General features: G+C 41.2%; 1 protein-coding gene across 2 annotated transcripts in view; it reads left to right on the forward strand.

Annotated features, from left to right (window-relative positions):
- The first annotated feature begins 22,074 nt into the window (after positions 1-22,074).
- Positions 22,075-26,940, forward strand: part of AMPH (amphiphysin) — a 200,565-nt gene continuing 195,699 nt past the window's right edge. Inside the window, exon 1 of one of the 2 annotated variants that reach the window (XM_019483395.2) lies at positions 22,075-22,261. In XM_019483395.2, the coding sequence (XP_019338940.1) occupies positions 22,193-22,261 (69 nt within the window). In that variant the 5' untranslated portion in view covers positions 22,075-22,192. The remainder of the gene's footprint in view (positions 22,262-26,940) is intronic. The other variant, XM_019483396.2, reaches the window with a different exon arrangement.

The following is a 26,940-nucleotide window of genomic DNA, read 5'->3' on the forward strand; positions in this document are numbered from 1 at the left end:
CTGCAGTGTTTCAAGAATTTACTACAAAGATTTTATGAATCTCATAATTTTAGGAAGCAGAAAGCCTACTTTCTTCCCTCTTTCTCTGATAAGCAAAAACAAAGCATTTTTAATTTTTTTTTTTTGTTCTGTTTTTGTTTTTGCTTGTTGGTTTGTTTTTAACAGCAACTAAGCCAAGTAACTAAGTCATCCACTTAATAGGCTATAGCCTATCTTATCTTTGTGACCCACAATCATTCCTGCAATAACAGGAATGGAAAAATGATTTTGTAGTTAATGCACACCTGGACTGATTTCCGATTTCTGCCACTGACTCCTTGTGTTCTTTTGGGCTTAATTTACTCATGCCCTGCTCTCATGTGAGGTAACAACACTTCAGCTCCAACACTCCCACTTAACTGGGAACTTGTAGGTGCTACTGTTATGGAAAAAATATCACAGGAAGTGGGCTGGAAATAGACCATGTGTTTATAAAAACACTTTGGGGAATTTATTAATGCATATTAAAAATGAACATTAAGAACAGCCTGGATAAAATGAAAAAGAAGAAAAAAGAGAATGAAAAAACAAAGTTAGGAGGGAAGAAAACAGACCATTTAAGAGATAATAGTCTCAAAGGATAGATCAAATGTGCCTGAAACTTCAGTGAGATCAGTAAATAATTTCCCAACTTTCAGGAAAGTCATTGCCATTTTTCAATGCCAATTTGTCTTAGTATGTGGATGAAACAAGCCTGATGATAGTTTTTAGTGAAATTTATAGGGAAGCATCTTTTCAAAACTGACTTGACTATGGCCCATAAGGCAATTTATCAGAGCATCTACTCATTTTTTTTTTTTTACCATTTAATATTACAAACCCAGAAGTTAGAGATGAAGAAAGCTATTAAATCATCTTGTTCATCCCCTTGCTGCTGCAGGATTGCTCCCAACAGGACTTCAGGTTGTTTAGAGTTCTGCAGAATCTAATTTTAAATATTTCTAAGCAATAGCACTTCCTTCATTTCCCTTGAGATACCAGTCAAAAGTCTAATATATCTTGTCATTAAAAGCTTTACTGAGCATATGAATTTCCTTTAACTTCTAGAGACTTTTACCCTAAAACAAATGATTGCCTCAAAAATGGGCTGAACGACAGGCAGTTAAAAATTGCAGTGCATGCTACACAGCTGCAGCACTTCATGCTTCCACGTATATTCTTTGTCTGGTCAAAGGATATTCTATGCCATTATTCCATCCACAAAACTCCCATTGACATTAATAGGAGTCCGACTAATAAAGGAACTATGTAGTGTTTGCTCACCTTGATTGAATGCAGAGACCTGGGCTTCTTGCCTCCTATAAAGAGCAGCATTTGTCAGGTAGACAGTCAATTTTCATGTTCTCCCTGGAGTAGAGAGGTCTGAACATTGTTTCATCTAGCACAGCCATAAAATAGCAAATTTGTCTCAGGTTCTTCCAAATGCCATCCCTAGTATCCTAAAGAATTCAGTAGCAACTTTGAAAATACTGATTGAAACCTCAGCTTTTCTACTGGCATGAACAATTCTTTCCCTAACTTCTAGTAATAGTCTTAATACTCTTTTGACGCTCCAACAGGTCCCAGCTAAAGAGATGGAGGAAGAGCTAGTGTCTGCTGTTTTATCCGGCAGGCTTGCTATTGACTGCAATATGTATTTAATCCCTTGTAAACTCTGAGATATACAGCCACTACTTTCTTCTGGGGAAAGCAACTCTAAATGCAACCCATCAGCAGCATCTGCCTGGTTAACATGTCCAACTCTGATCTTCCAAGAGCATTTCCCTGGTACTGTATTGTATAGCTTTGTAATCTTTCATGAATGACTACCACTGTTATATTATTATTAACTTAAACTCCCACTGATGCCAATCAAATGGAACAAATGACCTGGCTCAGCCATAATTTGTCTTTAGAAATACTGCACGGGAACAGTTTGTGCCTCAGCTCCCTCACAGGTTATATTGAAACTTATTCTTGATCTGTGAGCCTATTGAGTAGTATAACAGAAACATTATGCAACTTACTGTGGATCCCTAGAGGCTCACAGTTTGATTCCAGGTTCTCTTCAAATAGGAAATAAGCTATATTGATTTAAAACATTTGGAATGACAATGAAGGAGACGATTCAAAGCTGATGCTATTTTGGTGTCATTGGATACCACAGTGACTTGGTGTGCTTATTAAAGTCAAGTTGACTTTGTAAGCATAAATAAAGTAACTCAAGGTTCTAGAGGTTTTTTTAAAGGCTTCTAAAATCCAGAAAAAAACACTAGTTTTCCCTTATTGCCTTTTCACATCATGTTTGCAGAGAAGTTGGCAAATGTTTTGTCAAAACATATTCCTTTTTATTCTCTTTGTGTGCATGTTTCCACTATGTGATGGAATTGTTAGAAAAAAATGACAGAATCAATGGCAAAAGCTTTCTTGCACTATTGGATCAATATTACCAACTGAAATTGAGGGAAGAGGGGGAGGATGGCGGGGAGTGCAGGGGGGAATCAGTTTCTCCAAATGGATGTTTTGTTAGCTTTGAGGGGAGGAGTAGCCACCAGTCATTTGGCAAGAATGGAATCATTTAACACTGAATTACAATTCAAGGAATGAGTCTCATAAAAGAAATATAGGGCAGATTTTGCAGAAAAAAATCTCTTACATTATGTAAGAGTAAACATATGGAGATGTGTTTGCGTGTAATTACAGTTTGCCTTTTATAAAAGTTATTTCTCAAGTTCGAAATTTATGAACTTTTCACATGCAGTTTTATATCCAACTTCTGTGTTGTTAGCTGGTCCATACAAACTGGGTTTACAAAGGTTGCATAATTCTTCTTCTACATGTCAGAGCATCACTGTGGTGTGACAGAATTAAGGCTGCTGAGGCAACATTAACTGTTTTCAATTACTTGCTTTTTTATTTAAGTTTAAGGTTAAAACATAATTCAACTTGGAGAAGTGGCTATAAAATCACTGTGAATAAGAAAATGGCACTTTAAAAAAAAAATTGGCAGATCTGTCCCATGTGTGTTCTCAGTTGTATCTGCTTTTCTTCTGGACAAAAATAAGTTTTTACCTATTTTATAAACCACCAGGCAAATGTATACTACAAGCATGGATGCAACATAGAAACATAAACAAGTAAACCTTTAGAACAAAGTCTGGTCAGAGACTCAGCTAGATGCATACAAGTCATCAACCAAATTAACTAATTTCCAACAAGTTACACCCATAGCAAATTGGCTTTCACATCTTTTATCACTGGTGGCAAACAGGAAAGAACTCGGCTTTCTTATGCAGTGTCCAAATGGGAATGCTCAGGAAAGTTCAAATGAGTCACCTAAAGGTATGTAGCTTTAAGGTACTGCAAATGAAGTTTGCTTTATTGTTGCTTGAGAGCTCCCGGGTTCAACATGCTCTAACTTGCCTTTAGTTCACCTTAACTATCCTGAGAGTTCCTACATAAATAAGCCATAAACAAACATCTTTAGGCCATTTGAGCATCCTTCCTATCAGACATGTAATATCTATTGATCATTTATTCACACTGTGTACACGGTAAGTACATCATTAAAAGGTATTTTGACTGAAGCAACTTTTTAATGTTTCAATCTACTGGAAATAATACTTTTTCTCTCTTTTAATGTCAGTCCTTATTGCTGGGCTTGTTCTAAAAACTTATTCTGACAGAGAAGTTATTCCTTCATTGGTTTGTAATTCTTGCTTATTGTGAGAGTCTGTCAAGATGAAGCAGATAATATATCCTGGTTCTGTATAACATGGCTGTGAAGAACGGGTTGAATGTGAAGAATGGCCTGTGTGCCTCTGGGTTAACTGCTAACTGATAATTCATAGTTTATGATTACTGCTTTGAAATAATGAAAGATTTATATCTCAATCTCGTGCCAGCAGTTGTTTTATTGATACTAATATATTCATGCTACTAGTTATCATCAACTGTGTATATTGCATGGTCTTACCTTAATGTTGGTTTACAGTTTCACTGAACTATAGGCCTGATCCATAACTGATTAAAAAACAACAACAACAAAACAAAATAAAACTGTTGAAAGACTTTCGTAGAGTCCAATGAGTTTTTTTTGGAGCTGGATCATAACATTGGTCATAGCTATCTAGCACAGTGTCTCCCTAAGACAATTTTTTGGTTACTTAATTTCTAAGCCAATTTTTGGTTACTTAATACACAAATTAAGTAGGTAACTAACAAGAAACAATAGTAACAATAATATCTCCAAGTGAAAGACCATTTGAATGCCTTTTGGGAAAAAATATTGGTGGAAAAAAGCTTGTATTGTTCTAACATGCCATTTTTTTGCCGTCTAGTTTGGAGTTGCATCAAATCTTGTACAGAGCTGTCTTATCTTGCTCTATTCAGCATTATGCATGGCATCTCTTAGGAATGGTAATTTACTTGTTCTAATGTGCTCCACCTCGACCTTGACAAACATTATGAAAACTATAATGTAACTTCCTACTTCATAGTTATATTCATATCATACCATAAACACCTCACAAGGGATGCCTGTCTGCAATTAAGAATGTGGAGGTATAAATCTCATATCTTGTGAATGCTCAAAGACCAGTGTAACCCTTCTATTATGTTGCACAGCAACTCAGATGTTGCTGTGATCTCGTTAGGCAACTCGGTGTGGGGAAAATATGGACAAAAAAATTCTGAAGTTTTTATTTTAGACAATATTCATCTAATTTCTGGCAGTAGTACCTGACTGCTCTTTCTTTAGTCCACCTGCAGCAGCTCTTTAAATATTAATTCTGGCCGTCTGTCTGAACTAGATTAGTTAAACAGGATATCACTATATCATTTGATACCCACGCAAACCTCCTGTTCCAACACTTCTAGTCTGTCTTCCCTTTCAGACGCCAAGCACTACCTAGCTAATGTTAACCTTTCTTTGAAAATACTCCCATTCATTTCCTTTCACAATTATTTAGAAACTCTGGCAAAGATTTACAATGGCTTTTGATTCACACCACTATTTATATGCTGCTATCATATTTAGTCATTTCACCTGCAGTTATAGCTCAAGCTTTCATTTATAATGGATGGACAAGAAACAAAGTATTTGCCTTCCAACCTGGCTGAAAAAACAAACTCACCATGAAATAGAAATCGAACAGCCCTGGATATAATAAATTCTGAACTGTTGCTAATACAGATTGCCCTCGCTTTATGCGGGTTCGGTATGTGCGAATTCACTGTTACGCAATGACCATTTTTATACCAAAAATTCATTATATGCAAGATAAATTCACTCTTATGCAATTGGTGTGGTGGAAGCCCATAGTCAGCTCCTTTGTGCAGTGCACTGTGGGAGTGACACATAGCAAAATATAGTCTCCTGTGTGGATCTGTGCTCCTCGCTTTTTGTCTGTGACGCGTTTCTGTAGTTGCCACTAACATTCACCACTAGCCTGTGCTTGTGTGTACTGTCTGATGTTGGTGAGTACCAAAATTATCTTGTAAAAGTGGTAGAAATGGGCCTGGGGGTCAGTACAGTCGAGAGTCGAAGTCTTGGAACGTATCCCTATTTGTTACATTGTAAGGTAGGTTCCCTTTACGCGAGTTCAAGTTATGTGCTGTTTTCTAGGAATGCATGTACTGCATAAAGTGAGGGAAACCTGTATTAAAGTTTAGTAAGTAAATAAGAAAAGCCTTAGTACCTATATCTAACAAATGAATTCAACCCAATTAAAAGTTAAATTGTTGTTATTCCTCTTATTTGATGATTTTGATTTTCCATGCCTAAAAGCAATTAAGATTTTCGTTCCTTTCCATTTGTTTTTGGATTGCAGGTTTCAAAGTAAATTCAGATATTTTTTGCATTAATGATAAACACCCCAGGTTATATTGTTTGTAGCATGAAATGGCCAAAGTTCCCATTATAAATGAGATCCCATTGCTTAGCACTGTACAAATAATTAGGAAGGAATTATCTGCTTTTGCTTCACAAGTGCCAAAGCTCACTGAAGTCGATAGAAGATTTTCCATTAATTTACTGATTCATTTACTCATTTGTTGGCATTTGAATGGTCCTTTACAAAATATCTTTTTGACATCTCTAAACTATTGGTTTTCAGCCTTTTTTCATTTGTGGATCCCTAAAAAATGTTGAATGGAGGTGTGGACCACTAAAAATATTCCAAATGGAGGTGCAGACCCCCTTTGAAACAGAATGCCTTTTCTGAGATTTGAAACTTTATTTTCATAGTCATCTTTGGCACATCCCTTAGACATAGTCTGCAGATCTCCAGGGGTCTGGGGACTCGGGTTGAAAACCACTTCTCTAAACTGATTTCATAATGGAGCCCTTGAACAGGTAGATTCAGTCTTTAAAATAATGTGGCAATGTTCATGGGCCAGGGCCTCTTGTGGTAAAAGCCATGCAAACACAAAAAAAAAAGCATGAAAGTGTCAGTGTTTTTCTGTATGTCCTGCTTTGATTTAATTTTGGGCATAAAGCTTCAATTCTGCTTCTACTCAAGCTAATGGGCTCTTTGTAACTTACTTTAATGAGATGAGGATCTGGTCTTCAATCTGGGCTAATTTGGCTCAGTGTAATCATCAAGATATAGAACTGTGGAGTTGATTCAATTGCTGCTACTCCTGAGACTTTCCTCATTACCTCCCTTCTCAACCAACAGAACCAATTTAAATTTAATGGAGCAAGCATAGTCTAACAATGGACATAAAGTCATGCCTATGTGGTGATTCAAACTGGGGAGTCAAAGGCAGCTTGATGTGATATTGATTATGTTAGTTCCTTGCATACTCTTCTCCAAAGAAACTTATGCCTTTAAAAATATTAGTTGCTTGAGCCACTGCCCTTGTGGACCTTTCACCTTATATTGACACTAGAATTTCAACCTCTAATGTATTTCTCCAGTACACATTGAATTCTCTAATACACATCTCTAATCTAGATGCCTTTTGTATAAGTGCATCATATAAGCCTTAGTGTAGGTACCCGTGTAGCTAAGATCTTGGTATAGACACCACCCAAGTGTCAGGAAGCCATGCAGATCCTGGGAGCGTTTTGACACTTTCAACCATGTTTTCCCTACCCATCTCCCAACTGAATCTTAGGATTTTGCCTCAGTTGCTGAGACCAAAAGTGATTTGTCCTTATCTATGTTTGCAGCTAAACCATTTTTAGTACCAGTTCATCTACACCCATTACTAAGACAGTTGTCATATATAATTTGATATCCTGGTGTGGACAAGGGCACTGCATGATGTCAGAGGAAATAGCACCATCCTGTAGTTTCTTCCTATATGAAGTGGGAAGAGTAATACTTTAGCCTTTTTTATAAAGCACTTGGATATATCCATCTCTATAGATCATAATACTACATCAAACTATCATTTAAAAATGGAAGAGGGAAGGATCTTTGTGGTTGATCTCTCTTATTGGATCAACTGTATGGTTGGGATATAGTTAGACAAGCTTCAAATGCAAGGCATTCGTCTCAGGTCAAATGCCTTGAATTAAAAAATGTGTCTAACTTTATCCTAATCAATCATGCAGTTGATCCAATACGAGAGGTCATCCATAGAGATCCTTGTCTCTCACATAATTCCAGGGCCATAATGGCTACAATGTCACTCCAATACTACCAAATAATTTAAAAATGTGCTTTCCAGCATTTCTCCTATTTTAAGGGAAAACTTTAGTGAGTGTGTGGAGGGTTTTTCCCTCCAAAATCAGAATAATTTAATGTTGCTTCATACTGATTGCCACTAAAGTATTGTTTAACATAAAAAACAAACTTGTTGGCAGAAATTCATAAAGAAAAATACCAAAGGAAACCTATTCCATGCTTCAAGGGCTAGGAACAGCAGGAGTCTTTTGTAGATTGTTCTGAGGTAAGTTTCAGTGTGTATTGAATCATTTTGTTTTTTGTAAGTATATCATTGTTCTAACATAATACCTAACTAACCATCCCTACTGAGCTCCTTATTAAGCTGCATTAGCCAACCAATTAACACACAGTTCCTTCTTATTGGCTTTAGCACTTGACTGAAACTAGTGTTTTTTAGCCATTTTAAAGTCCTCATCTCACTGCACCAGTAGGGGCAGTCATAGAATCAATTGCAATGTTTTCCATTGAGTTAAAAGAGAAGGGAGTTAGGCCTTTGGGTTTAATGTCACAGGACATTTTTATAACATAATTGAAAATATATAATTAATTTGAAATTAAATACTGATATTTTTAACATGGCAAAAAGAATATTTCAGTGCATGATGGAAACGTACTTGAAAACAGTCAACTCCTGGTTTTCCCACTCATGGTTCCTATAGAATAAATTTCATTTGAAATTACAGCCAGAGCCACATAGCTGAAGGTCAGGAAGTCTAGGCTGTCAATCTGCCATAAATATACTGTGTGGTCCTATGCCTCACTTTGTCCTTTGGGTAATAGGGTACTTTTCTGTTTTGTGACAGGACCCTTCCCAGCTGTGCTGTGGCACTCCTGGTGGACACATGGATCCTGCTCATTCTGACCCCTCAGGTGTCTTTCCCCATTATTTCATCTGCCACACCTTGATGTTGTTCATAAAGGGTTGGGAGATAGCCCCGAGGGACCAGAGTGGGTCTAGTCCACTGCAAATTTGCCCTCCAGCAATCTTTTGCAGCCCTTCCAGCCCTATTGGTTCTTTTGGACCCCAAATGCCTTAAGGGCTGTGTTTGTGGCCTCTGTCTACCCCCCATAGCCACACCTGTGCCTCATAGGTGGTATATGACGGAGGTTGTCAACTGGGGGTACACATACCCCTGAGGGTACTTGGGAAGGCCCTAGGGGGTGTGCATGGGCTGGCAGGGATGGAGCACTGCTGCCCACCACCCCATGCTGTCGCCTCCCAGAAGCAGGGCCGGGGTGGGGGGAGGTGAGGGCAGCGGCACCCCTCTGCAGGCCGCACAGGCACTGCCTGGCTGGCCAAACATAGGGGGCAGGGAAGCTCACACGCGGTGGGCTGCCAACCACCACCCTGCACTGCCACTGCTCCACATCCAGCCATGCCCCCACCCCATGTCTAGCTGCTGGGGGTACATTTATTTTTAAAAGGTTGAAAACCCCTGATATATGATACCACTTCAGAGAAGCCACTCAGCCCCACCACAATGCTTGGCCCTCTCAGGCCTCAAAATGCCTGTTGGGGCTTCAGCCTTCCCAGCTTGGGCCCCTTTTCTCTGGCTTTTCCCCCTCAGCCTAGGTCCACTGTGGCAGACCTCAGCTTCTGGGCTCCAGCTTGTCTTGCCTTTCTCAGGCTCTAGGCCCCCTTGGCCTTGATCTTGCCCTTCTTGGATTCAGACTCTGGCCCTCTTAGCCTCAGGCTGCCTCTGTTGTGCCTTTCTGGCTTTGGCCCTCTTGGCCTCAGGCCACCTCTGAAGCCCCTACTGGGCTCAAGCTCTGGCCCTTTCAGACTCAGCTTGCCTGTGTGTTGCACCCCTGTCCCTGGCAATGCTCAAACCCTTGGCATGCCCCTTGGGCATGCCTCCTTTCTACTCCCTAGAGTCATATCTGGTCCTCCAGTTCAGTTTAAAACTAAAATGAAATGCAAGCCAGCACTTTCAAACAAAACCTCCCCCACTCTGGGTAAAAAAATGTTTAGTCAGGCCCCCTTCCCTTGAGTTTTCTGCCTCTTGGGTGTTTTGGTGCCTGCCAGGATATCTCCTGCCAGGCCTGACTGGCTGTTTTCCTCCAGGCTCTGGGCTTATATGCCCTGGAGGCCTGTCCCCTTGGGTCAAGCTATTGCTTAGCCAGTCGGTCTCCAGCCTGTAGTGGTGCATGGGATTGTTCCATTCTAAGTAGAAGGCTATGTTAAATTTTGTTGCCAGGCTGCCCATTTTCAAAAGGCTTAGACCAAAGCTGCAGAAGGCCCCCAAATGTCTGTGCCTAAGTAACTGTAGTGTGAACCTTTGTAGATCTGATGACTAGCTTGGTCAGCAAAGTAAAGGAAGCCATTCATCAATATATTTAACTAGATGCAATCAAACAAAGCATAAGGTTAAGAAGAACCACATCAAATAATCCAAGTATGCCATATTATAACTTTATCATAGGATTTTTAAAGTAGTGACTGAAGTAATCAAATATATTAAATGTTATTTTGCTATAATGTGTTTTTGTTAAAATATGTAGATGATTTGAAACGGACAAAGCAGCTTTGTCAAACAACTGGCTCAAAGAAGTAACAGGCCAGTGTTAATAGCATTGTTAATAGCATTCCACAAGGGAAGAGGAAAAGAGATAAGGAATCTTTCTCACTTTCCTAAAGATATAAATCCCAACTAACTGACACCTTTCAGACCCACAAAAAACCTAATTCAGTCCAGTTCCAAAAGTTTCAGTGAAACAAATAAATTGAAATAAAGCTAATCAGAGATCATTTATTAGACTCTTGGGACCAGGTATCTTTAAACATTGGGCTTAGGCTGAAGGGAAATTTGGAATTCTAAATTTGGATTTCTCTTGAAACTTAGCGCACTGATTCAAACCTCTAGGGGAACAGAGAAGCCCGGCCAGTGAACCTGTTTCTTCCCTGAATCCAAGACTGTGTAACCATTGTCTTTATTGATAAATAAGTCTTTGCTGTTGCGTATCCTAATAAAGCTATTGACTTGTAACTGGAATGGTCACACTGGTCAATCAATCTCCTTTAACCAACATTTCAAATGTAATATAAGCGCAAGACTTTACTCTTGCCCTTATTGAATCTCATGAGATTTCTTATGGTTCAATCATCCAATTTTTCTAGGTCTCTCTGAATCCTAACCCTGCCCTTCAGTATATCTACTACACCCCTCCAGCTTGGTGTCATCTGCAAACTTGCTGAGGGTGTGCTTCATCCCATCTTCCAGGTTGTTGGTAAAGATATTGATTAAAACCAACCCTTGAGCACTCCACTGGATACCAGCTGTCAACTAGGTATAGAGCCATTTATTACTACCTGTTGAGTCCAACAATACACCTTACAGTTTTCTATCCACCTTACAGTCCATTCATGCAACCTGTACGTCCTTAGCTCCTTGTGGGAGACCATATCAAAAGCCTTGCTAAATTCAAGGTATATCATGTCCACTGCTATCTCTACATCCAATCAGGCAATCAGGTTGGTCAGGCATGACTTGTTCTTGGTGAATGCAAGCTGACTGTTCCTGATCACCTTCTTCTCCTCCAGGTTCTTAGAAATGGATTCCTTGAGGATGTGCTCCATGACAGAGAATAAGAGGCAGACTGGTCTGTAGTTCCCCAGATCCTCCTTCTTCCTTTTTCAAATTATTTGCCCTTTTCCAATCACTTGGGACCTCCCCTGTTTGCTACAAGTTTTCAAAGGTAATGGCCAGCAGCTCTGCAGTCGCATCAGCCAACTCTCTCAGCACCCTTGGATGCAGTGCATCTAGCCCCATGGACTTGTACATTCCCTGCTTATCTAAATAGCCCCTAACCTGTTTTTTTCACCACTGTTGGATGCTTACCTTCTCCACAAACTGTGCTGCCAGGTACAGTAGTCTGGGAGCTGACCTTGCCTGTGAAGACTGAGGTGAAAAAGGTATTGAGTACCTTTTCCATATCCTCTGTCACTAGGTTGCCTCCCCCATTCAGTAAGGAACCCACGCTTTCCCTGATCTTCCTCTTGCTGCTGACATAATTCTGCATGGTTTGATTAAGAACTTATTTGAGTTTTCCTTTAAAGAAGACTATTTGAAACCAACATATGGCTGGGAAAAGTAATTTTTGAGTAATTAGCTCTTTGCTTTTCTGTGAGTGGCTTCTGTGAGATGTAGAGAACAGTAACAATGTGTGAAAATTTCTGATCCAGATTTTGAAGGGGGGGAAAGAATGTCAACATTGAGTCTGGATGATGTACAGCTTAAACTTTTACAAGGATGGTTGTTAGTGAAAGATGCAGAAATATGGTTCTAAAATAAGAGCAGCATAACATTCTTGAAAAAATCTGTTCAGCTAATAGAGTGAGAAAAATCTCACTCATGACAGGGGCAATGAAGCCAATGATAACTGAAGAATTTAATTCCTATTGTGATCCTTATTAGTATAGCTATTTTGATAGAGAGTAAACCATGCTTTAAATGCTACTGGTTAGAGCAATAAAAGAAAATCGGTTTTCAGCAGCAGTAGGTGGGCGCAGTAACTGTTTTGTATGCTGTCCACTGTATACATCTGAGATAAGGTCATTCAAATCAGAAATTAAGCTTGAGATGTGCCAAAAAATCTTGCCAGGGAGCTGGATGGAGGTTAGCTTGTGTCTACCTCCTGCTGTTTGTTTATAGCCCTCTTCAACGCTGCAGTGGTACATTTCTTGGCAAAAATCCAATAAACTGAGAGAACAACTTGGAAATATAGTAAAGAACAAACTACCCACAGCTAAACAGAAATCTATTGATCCAGTCAAACTATCTCCAGATAAAGCTGTACATGTTGGGCACTGGGTCTTCTCCACACTGGAACTACTCTTAAGACTTTCAGAGTTAATCATGATAATGGATGAAGTTGTAAAGAAAAGATTTGACTCTTTGCATAAAGATATTTCCACTGTAACATTCCAGTTTACTGATTGTTGACTTAATCACTTAAGTGCCCTGAGATCCTAAAACGAAAGACTCTGTGCAAGTACAAAGTACCATGTCCATAAAGATGAATTGACCTGAATTCAGGATTGTAATGCATTAAATTTCTTAAGAGTTCTTCGTAGGATTTTACAGATTTTTTTATAAAGTATAGAATTGCTCTGAGGACAAATCTAAAACAATCAAAAGCAAACTAGGTATTAAAAAGGAGTGACAAAGTAATCAGGATCAGACCTTAGATCCAAGAAGAAAAGCTAGAAAATGTGGTCTATTTGCAGAAAGCCCATAGATTTGAGTTTGCAAATTTTGGTCAAAGGGACTTTAACCAAGGCCAAAGAGAGAAGTTAGTGCCAGAGATAGGATCCAAATCCCACTAACCAGTAACTAACTAACATCCATTCCTGTGGTCAGAACTCGTACTGACTTGTCAACAGAGGAGAGGGCTAGTAAGAAGCTTTGTTGTAGTTCTAGACCAGGGGTGGGCAAAATGTGGCCCAGGGGCTCGATGCAGCCCACCAGGCCATTCTATCCAGCCTGCGGGGCCCCTAAAAAATTTAGAAAATTAATATTTATCTGCCCCTGGCTGCCTACCATGTGGCCCTCAATGGCTTGCCAAAACTCAGTAAGCAGCCCTCTGCCCAAAATAATTGCCTGCCCCTGTTCTAGACCCATCAAAAGCAGCTTTGGTTCCTTCCATCTATGAAGTGATCTGCAGTCCTCCCAGAGACCTGTAGGTGCTGTAAATTAACATAGCTTTATTAAAATCAACCTGGCTGATGATCTGCCTTTTGGTTTTTGGTAGTTTGTCATTCATAATCCAAAACCCAGTTCTGAGACAAAAAGCCTGATGCCCTTTGAGAAAATCTAAAGGGCAAGCATTGGTATCTATATAGTGCTACTTGTTCCAGATCTCTGGACTATGAAGTTAGATTTGTGTATAGTGCTGCTCCAGGTCAGGTTTCCATCCCTAGAAATCATTCCACGTGGTTGATAACGATTTACATTTTTTCAAGGTAATATTAAAAAATGAAAGGGCTAGAAACATAATGCAAACTAAGATCCTCCTTTACATTTCTAGATCCCTTCACATCCATGGGGTCCGCAGTTAGAAATGTGGTGGTTCTAAAATAGCCCGATTTTCTTACCAGTTGCCATTATTCATCTTTCTTGTCTGTATGAATACACATTAATAACACCATGAGAGACTAGTCAATGTGACACAAGTGCAAAGAGTCACTCAGTAATAAACAGGAATCATTTAAACATTCTCTTTACAAAATGCACAACTAACCCAAGGAACTCACTGTTGCAAGATATAACTGAAGCACAGTGTCTCATACATTGTACGAACAATTAACATATCTAGTGTTATATTAAAATTTATGTGGAGTACTACCTCTTTATGGTTCTGGACATTAGCCAGCTGCTAAGTGCTTGAGGCTACCAGGTCCCTCATGGATGTTAGTGAAGCACTGTTATATTAGATTACTTAGTATTCATTACTTAGTTAGCTTGTATTTTTGGCTAACCTTCAATTACTACAGTTTACCAGACTTACTTCTACCATGTGTTCAGATACATTAATTGGTAATTTGCACTTCCTAATTAAAATTCATCTATTGCACACAGTAAACAGGGATGGAATTATTCCCTAGTGAAAGGGACACAGGCCCAGAATCCCACTCTCCAAAACCCAGAGGCAGTCTGCATAGGAGAGTGGGGAAGGAGAAACCTTCTCCTGGGAAAAGAAGTCAGCTTATTTTATCTCAGTAGAGCCACAAGGCAGTAAAACAGGTCATCTGTCCTTTGGGATGCTGAGTCAAAAACATGTTCTGCTGCTTTCTGCACTGGGAGAAGGAAATCTGTTGTTGAACAATTTTAGACTCAAAGTTTGTAAAAGTGATTACTGGCTTTTGGGTGCCCACTTTGAAATAAAGGAGTCTGAATATTAATGGACAAGTGTTAGGTAGAAAACCCAAGCTATCTGGAATGTTGTTCAAAGTTCTCTTCTCTTCTCAGTCATATAACTTGGGGTAGGTGAGTCCTGGACATCAATGTAGTAGGGGCACCAGAATCGCTCTTCACCCCCATGGAATCTGTGCTCCAGGAAGAGAAGTATTGTCAAGGTGCTGCTATCGGAGCAACAGCCAGGGCAGAGAGTCCACGCTGTGGCTGTGTCTGCATCAGCTGCAGCTGCTGCCACTGCTGGGGACCATGATTGAGTCCTCAGCCCTGGTAATGCTCCCCTACTCCCTGCTTTTAGAACTTCAGCACCTTCTGCTCATCTCCCCTCCACCCTCTCCTGCAGGATTTCCCCAGCACACAAACCCTGCTCATTACACCTCTCTCTCTCTCTCTCTCTCTCTCCCTCTCTCTCTCTCTCTCTCTCTCTCTCTCTCTCTCTCTCTCTCTCTCTCTTTTTTTCTTCATTAAATACATACACTTTGAGACATACCCAAGATATGAGCTTTGCTAAATCAAATTGCCAGCACCCTATCCAGTATTTGTTAGTAAACCTTTTGCTTCCAATATGCAGCCTCCCGGTAATAAGATACAGATGCCACTTGGATTGTAAAATGTAAAACTGGTTTGTTTGTTTTTTCTCTTGTGTTTATACAGGACCTAATATCATGGCATTTTGGTCTATGACTAGAGTTTGGTAATAGAAATAAATTATCATGAATACTCCTGGAATCCAACAAAGTCTCCCATGTACCTCATCCCTTTTCTTTTCTTGTAAGTATATTTTAATGACATTTTTACTATGTATTTTGAGAAGTAAAACTATCTGTTGAGAGATGGGTAATAAAACATTCCTGAGAACATCATAAAGGACCCTTGATGGGCTGCCTGTTTTGTTGCAGGTCTCAGCCCTTTCTTTGATCATACCTGGAAGCATTTACATTAATGTTTTGTGTACAGAATCACAGGTCACTTTTACTATGGTTAGAGAGGGATTTTTTTATATTGCATTGTATTTTAAAACTTTGGGACAAGGCCTCATTTTTCTGTGTGTGAAAGCTGTATGTGTTTAAAGAAGCACTACCCCTAATGTCTAGGGGCATGTATCTATTGAAGGTGATTAAGTTCCAACTGTGATTTAATGAAGTTGAATTTAAATAGTACTGAAGTGAAAGATTTAAAATAAAATATCTATCTGTGATAAAAGCAGTGTTTTATGGCAGAATACAAAAATGGCCCCAGTGTACATTTGTATGTTAAGAGAGAAATATTACTGAGAGGTCCTAAGCAATGAAATAGTGCAGAAAAGTGTCAAAATCTATATTTGGCTGAAATTGTAATCATTTAATGAAAGTAAATGCCTAAATCCTTTAGTGATTAGAAATGTCATAGACTGATTCCCAAATGATTAAAAAATAATTTATTCAGCCCAATCTATTCCTCTATTTAAGTTTTTACTAGAATTTTCCACTGAACTGGATTTATGTAGGTTTTGGCACAAGCATTTTATGCTATGTACTTCTATCTATTTCTTCTTTTTTGTGTGTGCTCATGACTGCAGCTTACCCTTTTGGCTCTACAAAACTGGCGAAGTGGGTCAGCACCTTCATAGCACTTTTCAAAGGAATAGCCCGGCACATAGGGACCTGTATTTGTGATTCAGTAAGTAACACTCTTCCATAGGGGGGTCTGTACAGAGACACTATGCTAGCATCATTCCAGAATGATGCTGTTTGACTGTCACTAGTGGTTAAAATTTGAGGTTCTCTGCACTTGTTATTATACCCCACACCACTTTTCTTGATTTCTCTCATGAAATCTAACTGATCAATGCTTTATACAAACCAAGATCCTCCATTTAAATGTGGTTTAAATTCTTAGTTTCAATGAGGTATAGTATTCTTCACTTCCTGATCCAATCACCTTGCATTGCTGTGATCTGTTAAGTGTTGCCGTAGTGATGCCCTGGTATACCTTACCCGTACCTCACTTTAGGGATATTTAAAAACTAAACATATTAGTGTTTGTGACATGCTTTGAGCCCTTGCACGCAAACCTTTAAGGAAATTAAGTGTTCCTAAGAAGTTGGTGCCTGTGGTTAAAAAAAAAAAAAAAAAAAAAGAAGTCATGTAAATGGCTCCCCTATAACTTGTAAAGTATGCTATATGTTCTCTCTCTCTTACTGAGTATTGGGAAACTGACCTCTATGGATTCTTGTTACACCTGTACTTTTACAAGAAGAATTGTTTAATTAGGAATACTACTTTTGTTGAAGTAAATAAACATAGGATTTGCTGATGTTTCTGAGAACTATGTAAGGGCTATGAGACTTATTACCAGGGATCCAGGTTTACTGTTCACCATGGAATAATGTAGGAAAACAAGGATTTTCTTATTTTAAAGAGGAGAATGCAGGAAACAACAGGTTTCTCCTTCTGGATTGTCAGAGTTCTAGCCTGCAAGGGGCTGGGGAGAGTGGGAGGAGGGCGATTAGGTAGGGGGATGCCACGTGGCAGCCAAGCTGTATGGAAAGCAGCTCCTGCAGCTCCCCACAGGTAAGTCTGGGGTGCGGGGATTGAGGGCCCTACAGTGAGAGAGGGAGGGAGAGAGTTGGGCAGGGCTGGGGGCACTGCCCAGCCAAGGTGGTACATGGGGCCTGGATCTTTGGGGCTGGGGCCAAGGCGGGAATGTGTGGCCCCAGGGTCCAGGTGGGGAGCAGGACTGAGTTATGGGCAGCTTGTCTGGGGGCACCAGGGGGGCTGGATCCCTGCCATTGCACACTCCTAGGGCGAGCATGGGGGACACGTACCACCCAGATTTGTGTGCAGGGAGGGGGCAGATGCAGGATGCCCACTGTGGCCTTTGGGCTCCCTGCCCTGCTGCCCTTCCACTGGGGACTTCTGTGACCCAGCAGGCAAAACCCAGCAGGACAGAGCAAGTTGGGGAGGTCCCACTCTGCCCTGCTATGCTGGGTCCCACCCGTTGGGCCTCAGAGGCCCCCAGGGGGAGGAGAGCAGGGTGGAGAGCTCTGAGCTCACAGCCACTAGCCTGCATCCAGCCCCCACCAGGCTCTGCTCCAGTAGGGAGCCAGGCTCCGCAGTCTGCTTGAGCTGCAGCAGCCGCCACCTCCCATGGGTGGCAGCTGGGATTTGGGCACTGCTGGGGTGTGGGAGCAGGGAGCTACAGACCCAAGTCCCTGACCCTGTAGCCTTGGCACTTGGGGCCCCCTCTGGCAGGGCTGGGAGGGATGTGGGGGAGTCACTAGTAAGGGAGGTGTGGGGGCTATGGGTTGAGGAGTGAGGGGCACTGGCAGGGCCCACAGGGGGCTGTGGGTTGGGATTGCAAGGCACCTGAAGGATGAGGGGCTGTGTGTTGGAAGTGGGGGGGATTGCAAGGGCTGTGGGTTGGGAGTGAGGCACTGGCAGGGCCAGGGAGCTGTGGGTCAGGAGTGAGGGATACCAGCAGGCCTAGGAGACTGTGCCTTAGGAGTGAGGGGCAATGGCATGGGCAGGGCACCAGGATATCAGGCTGCTCAGTGCTATAAAGCAATGCGGGACAGAGGGAGACACAGATGCAGCTGGACCCATGTCCTGGTGAGTGAAGAGGGCAGGGGGAACTCTAATTTTCCATGATAAAAAACCCAAAATCAAACACCAAAATATATAGGTATTTATAATTTATATTATTATAGTGAGGCTTCCAAATGGCTCTAAAATTGTAAATATATCAAGAAAACATTATGTTCAACTGATACCTATAGTAGCATTTCATTTTAATCATGGAAAAACATGGATTTTTGGAGTTTAATCAGAGAATTTGTGATTTTTAAACAGAGAAAACCAGGATCCCTTATTACTTCCTAAGACTGATACAGTGAAAATCCATGATTTAAACTGACGTTGTGTGCCCTGTTTGCAACCCAACCATTCATAGTTTCTATCACTGTCTGAGAATAAAGGCAAAAATTAAATGGAATTATACTTTCATTGTCCAGAATGAGATTAATGTCCAAAAGTAAAGAAACAGCATAGATGCAAAACAACTGTTTTTTTTATCAATTCTATTTCAGTTCAAACCTACCAATTATAAAAAAGGAAAAATATTGTTTAGATGAGACTTTTGACCGGACAGTTTTCCTTCAAGATGGATCACAATGGCAGTTGATGTGCGCAGAGGATGGTGTTCTGGCAGTGCTTTGGGAATATAAAAATCACTTTGTGACTAGCTAATTTGCAAGATCTAGGTACAGAAAGGTGCATCTTAATAAACTGTCCTTTGAAGAAAGCTTTATCTTCAAGGCCACAGAAATCCCTGACTGCAGCAAAACCAATGCAGTTCTGCAGTGTGGAAAGCTAAATGCCTCTGCAGGTCTGTTTGCCTTGCATAGTCAGGGTCCTAACAGACCAGCAGAGAGAGACTTCTAAGTTCTATAACATGAGATCCACTACCAAAAACTCCCTTCCTTCCACTGTTAAGATCAGGTTACAGAAGAGGTATAGTGTCAGCTGCAGAGCAGCACTGCAGCCACAGCTCTTGCAGATGCCCTTGCATTAACAGCCTGACCCACTGCAGCGAGAATCTTTACATGGGTTTCAGTGGCATTAGATAAAGGACAAAAACTGTTTACTTATTCTTGTGGGGCAGGAATATGAATATGCACCTGAATGCATAACCCTTAGTATCTGCGTGCCAGTATGAAAGGATGAACAAAACACGTGTGTAGTTCAAGTTAAACACTATTGTATGGTTTATTATTAGAGCTGTGTGACCTTTCAGAATTGAACCCCAATGCATCCAAACAATAAATTAAATAGAAGAAATTAAATATTACTTCAAAGAGTGTTTTTGGAAGATCTGAATACATTGGGATTGTGTTTTGATCTTTGCATCTGGCTAACATGATTATAGTTGACTTAATAGCCTGTGGTGGGTTGCATACAGCATATTTTGGTCCAAACTCCAGTTAATGGAACAACAATAGCCCTGTTCATTATCGCCAATAGCCCACATACTCAATTGTCTTTCCTTTCACGGGAGGCTTATATGGAGGTGGGATGTCTTGCCTTTCATGGGAGACTTGTATGGAGGTGTGATGGATACTAAGAACCTACTGAGGTTTTTATGTGGTGCTGCTATATCAATGCTAAGAAGTCTATTTTTAAGACATTGCTAATGGATCATACCTAGTGTGTGTGTTGTATAATGGTGGTGATGTCCCAGTCTGGGTGTCATATGAATCTGAAAAATCAATCAAGAGTTTTATAAATGTAGAACAGTACCACAACACAGAGCAAGATCCACTGGCCAGGAAGCTGGAGCTTAGCAGTGTATCACTTTGCTCTCTGTACCACGCTGTGGTGCTATGCAGTGGAGGGGAGGGGACTCCAAAAAGTGGCAACAGGAACTTTCCTGAATTAGGACTTCTCTAACTTGAAGGCCTGAGTTTGCTGCCCTTTAGAGGATGGTGGTGAACAATGTTATCAAGCACAAGGCTTATATGGGTAACTGGCTCAGAAGAGGGAAATACCATTGTGCTAGAGGTTCAAGCTCTCTGCTTGGCTCAGGCACATATTTGATTTTAGCCTTGGCCAAGTAATTTATGCTGTTTTAACAAAAAAATTGTTCTGAAATGTCGAGGGCCACAATTTCCACCCCTGGTTGCAGCTCAATATTTCCATTAGGTGGCTGAACATAGTTTTAGATGAGTGGCCTGATTTTTTTTTTTCTTCGTTCCCCAGCACTGGTGATAAGCGGGTGGAAGGTGAACTTGTTTTGCTGCTGATAAGTAGGGGTCCACTTAATATATTTTCATAGATTCATACATTGTAAGGCTGGAAGGGACCTTGGAAGATCATCGGGCCAGCCCGGCTGCACTAGGCAGTCAGGTACGCTGGGGGTCAGGTGGAAACTGCAAAAAACAGCGTTGTCTGTGATTGCCAGGAAATATTGCATTGGCTGTGATTTCCCTCAAAATCAATCAAAAAGCAAAACAGTATATATTATTCATATATGCAGTTTTAGAATGTCCCAGTGCTTTCTGCAATACAATGGCAGCGCGTCAGTCACTGCAGCCATAGGTCACATGACTGAGAGTTACCTTACCGTCTCCTAGTGACACAGACTAAGTGAAGGCATGTGTTTCAATGCCATCTTTTACGAAGTTAAATGCAATGGCAATGCCCCTCTGCCAGTCACCGGCAAGGGGTGGGGTTGCCAGGAAATGCCCTAACTGTAAGTGGTAGGATGATTGAACCCCGAGCACTAGATGCCGTTGGGCATCTGAATATGGATTTAGCTGCTGAGGCAATTGGTTCAGGTTTTGCAAAAGTGCTGAAAGTCCACAGCGGCTCTGCAGAGCTTTGAAAATCAGGCCCAGTGGTGGCGGCACAGGGGTAGATGTCTGAAATGTGGAGTCACCCGGGACTAGAATAGCTTAACTTCTCCTTGCCTTTCTCCTACCATCTGTAAAATGGGTACGACACTTAGCTACTTCACCAGAAGTGGGGCAAGATATTAATCCTGGTGAAGCGCTTTGGCTCACTGTCAGCAGGGGATGGCATGAATGTGCGATGTGTGCTCAGCGCTGATATTCTTAGAGTTTGGTATCTTTGTCTTTGAAGGGCATGTCTGTCTTTGAAGTGCCTACAGCTGTGCCTCTCCACCTTCCTAGACTTGAGGAGGCCTTGGCCAGCACTTTCTTTCCCCTCAGTTTTAGGACTATAGGTGAAGAAAAGAGTGATTTTTTTTTTTTTTTTTTTTTTTCCTGGTGCGAAGAGATCGGGAAGCCCCCAGCAGGCCCACCCGATTTAAATGTTGCGGGTTCCCATCGGACATCCCCGATGTGATCCTGTTGGTGCCCCTCCTGGTTCTAGCAGGGCACCAAGGCACCTCAGGGTGCTGCATTACCCCGGGGAAGACTGACAGCAATGAAAGAAGCTTGCGTCTTACAGAATAACCAGCTCCCGCTGCTGCCCCTCTTGCCGGGTGTCCACCCCTCCACCACTGGAGGTGTTCACAGGCAGGTTGGACAGCCACTGCTTGGGGGTGATGGAGGCATAGCTGTGTCTACCTTCTACCACTGGCATCTCCCATGCTGCTGGGCTTTGCTGGTTGCCCCCCTCTCCTCTCTCTGCCAGGTGTGTCAGGGTGGATTTAGGCCTCCCTCAGAGGCGTTGGGTGTTGGCTAGAGCCAAGGCCGGGCACTTTGACAAAGCCGGAGCGAGCGGGTCCTGCCCTCCACACTCCCGGGCAGGCCATCCCTCCATTTGACCTGAGCAACCTCGTGGTCAGATGGATATGGGCTGTGGCGGTTGCCGCCTTCCCCCCTAGCCTCTCCCAGGGACGTCCCGAGAGGATCTTGACACGGTTTTACGGGGCAGGCGGGGGTGGCTGGCTTGGAGGGGGAGGCGGCTGGGGGTGCGGCCCCGCTCCCGCGGCACTCGGCGGCTCTCCCGCTGTATCTTTAAGATCCCCCGCCTGCTGCTCGCGCCGCCTCCCGCCGGCTCCTGCGCCGCGCTGCGCCCGCCGCTCCTCTGCCGCCGCGTCCGCTGCAGGCTCGGGCTCGGGCTCCGCGGAGCAGCAGCCATGGCGGACATGAAGTCGGGCATCTTCGCCAAGAACGTGCAGAAGCGGCTCAACCGGGCGCAGGAGAAGGTGCGGGGCAGCGCGGGCCTGGGCGGGGACGGCGCTGGGGGGTTGCGGCCGGGCAGGGGCAGGGGCAGGGGCGGGTCTCCCTGGCCCGCGCCCGGCCGTGCCCGCTGCCCCGCGGCTTCCCCGCAACCGGGCGGGGGGAGGGGGCGCTTTGTTCTCCCCGGGCGCGGGCGCGGGCATCGCCACCGCCTGGCGGAGCGGCCCGGCCGCGGCTGCAGGGGCACTGCCGCTGCTGAGGGGAGGGGGGAGATGTGGTAGTACGTGATGCGTGCTGGGATGTGGTATGGTATATGATGGCATATGTGTCGTGTATTATCATATAATATATGCTATGATATATTAGCATAGCTCACATGATACCATATGTCTTATATCATATATGACATGATATCTTATTGTATATTACATGATATCACATGATACAGCATATGACATACGATATGCTATATCTTATAGCACATGACATATCATATATGTTATAGAATATATGACACGATATTTTATAGCACGACATGATCTATCTTATAGCATATATGATATGCTAGATGATATGATATCTTATAGCATATAAGACACATGGTATCTTATAGCACATGACATGATATCATATATTTTATAGCATATATGATATGCTAGATGACATGAGATGACATCCTATGATATCTTATAGCATATATGACATAACTTTTATCATATATGACATGATATCCTATGGTATCTTATAGCATATGACGTGATATATGATACCTTATGGTATATGACATAGTATATCATATATGCTGTAAGATATCATAGGATATTGTATGTCATATATGATAATATAATATATTGTATAATATCATATGATGTATGATACCACACGATGTGATATCATCTATTGTACATGATATTGTCTATGATATATGATATCATACGATATATGGTATCCATGATGTGACATGATAGATGTATGTGATGTGACATGGTGTCTATCAGTATGATACAATGTACGATGTATATGTTATATGATACAGCGTCTATAATATGAAATTATATGATATATATGAAATGGCATATGCTTTTATTGGATATATGATATATGACGTGATATGATCTGGTGTATGATGTTAAGATATATGGTGTGTGATGTAATATATGATGATATGCTATTATATGACATGACATGAACTGATATGCTATAGGATACGATATGCTATTATATGACGTGACATAATATCATATCCTATATGACATTATATGCTATTGTATGATATAACATACCGTATCATATGCTAGCTGACATGATATGATGTGGTATGTGATATATGATGCATAATATGAAATACGGTAGGATGTATAGTATTGTATGATACATGCTATGGTATGATGTGACATATGATATAATATGCGATATGATACAATAGTATATCGTAGTATATTATTGTATAGTATATTATGTAAGTGGCCCATTTATTTCTTATCCTGCGTGAAACACTCTCTCTGCCTTAAGCAGGATGAATCACCTTTTAAGTTGGGGGGGGTGGGGAGAGGGAACTTGTGGCCCCAATGTGGCTGGCTTGTATTTATGCCCCCCTTCTCCTTGTCCCTCTCTTCTCTTGTGGAATGTATTGGCATATCTTGCTCTGGCACATTTGGAACAGGGCCTCTGCTGGTATAAATTAACCCAACTCCATCAGAAGTGACAGGTCTGCACTGTTTTAGACCAGCCGGTCCATATTTCCCACCCTTCCCCCTGCTTTTATTCCATAAGGAGAGAGGCAGAATATCAAGAGAATTTAGGCCAAATGGTAGCATGCAGCAGCCTATTAGAAGGAATGCATCTGTCGCTCCGATCCATGCACAGAAATAAAGGTTTGGCTGCGCCTCGTCCCCACCTCCACACATGCATGCTTTCAACACACTAAGAGGATTGTATTTCCTTTAATATCCACCCAGCCAGTCTTGAACTGGAGTGATCCTCTTTTCTGCATTCACTTGACAGCTGAGCAGTCCAGCAGTAGAGGTGATTCTAGCTGCTTTCTCATTCACCTGTCTCGGTTACCATCTGGGCTATTTCATGTACTGCTTAAAGGATTGGTGCCAGCTTTGCAAATGGGATCGCATTTTCAATTCTTAAAAAGGTTACTCCTGGCACAGGATTCGTGTGGTCAATCACATTTTAGTTGCTATTAAAAAAGTTTAGAGCCCAGTGCTGCAATAGTCCATATTCAGATTAGCTTGCCAGCGAAGTCAGTAGGGAATTGGCAAGAGTCAGCACTGCAGGATCAGGGCCCTGTTGGCTTTTGATGATTTTCATGAACCTTTATTAAATGAAGCCAGTAGCAGTAAATCTGTCATATAACATTTTTTTACTGGCTTTGAAATTCTCACAGCTATGGAAGCATGAATACAACCTTGAATTGGGTCAGGAAAAAAATATTTGCATGTGGACATCTATGTGAGAAAAACACTTACAGGCATTGTAAACTCTGAAAGTATTACCAACATCATTTCTTAGTTGCTACATTGCATGTGAGTAGCAAAGTCGTGGGTGAGTTATGCAAATCTTCCCAGTTGAATACCACATAAAATCTGCACCATTGTGTATTTTGTATTGCAACACATTTTACATAACGGCACTCTAGAGAGTTTAAAAAAAAATGTTACTGGAACTATTTTTCATATTTTGCTGCCTATAATTCTCAGCTATCTTGGTGCCATATATTTTACCCTGCATAGCTCTAAAGAGAGGAAAAAATATACCAATATTTTGAAACTCCCATAAATAATGTAATTCTTTTAGGAATTAATATCTGAAGCTGTCACAGGCTAATGGCACGTGTTGTATTTCTTCTTACAGATGACCACAAAATGCTCATTTCTAATGTTGGGTCAAAAAACTATTGGATTTTTAAATCAGGTATTAGTCAAAGACTGAATATTGCCCATCCTACAATTCAGACCACTACTATTTAAAGATAGGAACATTAGGTTTTCAAGCTCTTCGTAAGTGTTGGAGATATGGATAGCAGTCAGAATGTAGCCAAAAGGATCAAAGGTGTAGGAAAAATATACAGTTCATTATGTTACTCATGTCTCTACAGTTTATCAAATGGGTATCAGTATCACCCAATCGAGGAAACCAGTGACGCATGTACTGCAGATGAACTATTTTTCTTGATGCTATGTCTATACTGCAGTCATTGAGGTATGATTACAGCATGTGTAGACATTCATGAGCTCAGTTAATAAAAGCTGAGGGCCCTGAGTACTTACTGGCTCATGTGAATGAAGTCCTTCAGGTACCTGGAGCAGGGGTTGTCATCCGGGGGTACCCATACCCCTGGGGGTCCTTTGGAAGGCCCCAGGGGTTATGCGACAGCAGCGAGGAGAAGCTGCTGTCACTTCTGGTTTTGCTCGTCAGCCGGCCGCTGGGGGACTCACCGCTTCTCAGCTGGTCACCGGGGGTACACCAACCTAAAAAGGTTGAAAACCCCTGACCTAGAGCAAAGTTAACTTGTGCTGTGTACACACATGCATGCAATCTCACACAGACTCAATGTGCATGTGTATATGTATGTGCATGTACTATTAATGTAGTGTAATAGAAATGTATAATATTAATGACACTACTATACAGTTTTGTTTACTGGGGAATACATTTTCTCTGTGGATCTAGTGACAATGTAAGTCATAGCTACAGAAGATCGTAATTTTTACTATATGGTTTTCACTTGTAAAATCCATAGTATGGATCCATACTATAGCCATTCTCCTTTTTGACCCCATAAAAATGTGTTACCTGCCCTTTGCCAGCAACACTCGCTTATTATTTTATATCTCCATATTCATTCATGCCTTTGCTCTCTCTTCCTCTCTTTCTTTTTTTGCCTTTGGGATACAGGGTTGTCTTCCATAATAACTGCCAATTAGCTCTGGATTACTTTAATAGTCATATGAGGCAAAATCCCTTAACTAATTTTTGTCAAAATAATGAAAAAGTGCCGAGAAAAGAGGATAAAAAATTTGACTCTGAAATATGGATTTATTTGATATTGTATAAATGCGTATATGTATTATATATGGATAAGTATCTATTTAAATATATGCATTCACATTTGAAAATAATTTAAATGGGAGTGACAGAAACTGACAAAGTTTTAAATGCCTAAAAGTCTGATCTCTGACTTCACAAATAGAATTTGACTGTCTATGATGTACATATTATAGAAGTAACCACAGTGACTTTAGTGTACTATCTGTATAAAAAAATTACAGGTGGGGATGAGTTCTATTATTCAGTTTATCCTTAAATTTTAATAACAGTCTAGCAGAATTATAAATATTTTTATGCTTTTTAAAATTACTACAATATCTGTGTCAAGAACATTATTATCTTGAGGGATCAGTGTCAGAGGTCAGATCCCAGTTCATATAGCCTGTTTATGGAAGATTACCTTTTTAATGACAAACATCATGATCTTCAACTCCTTATACTCTTAGAAAAATATTAAATCTAATAATTCATTCAGAGCATCCTAGTCTCACACACGTGTGCACACACACGCGCGTGCACACACACACAATACATTTTTGGACCGATGCACAGTGTATGACAGAAATTATACTCAGGGTTGAACTCATTTCCTTGTTACATTAGTATATTGGCTATTTGAATATTAGGAAAATCAAGCATTAAGTTG

This window comes from Alligator mississippiensis, chromosome 5, assembly GCF_030867095.1.
Source record: "Alligator mississippiensis isolate rAllMis1 chromosome 5, rAllMis1, whole genome shotgun sequence".
NCBI classification, from domain to species: domain Eukaryota; kingdom Metazoa; phylum Chordata; order Crocodylia; family Alligatoridae; genus Alligator; species Alligator mississippiensis.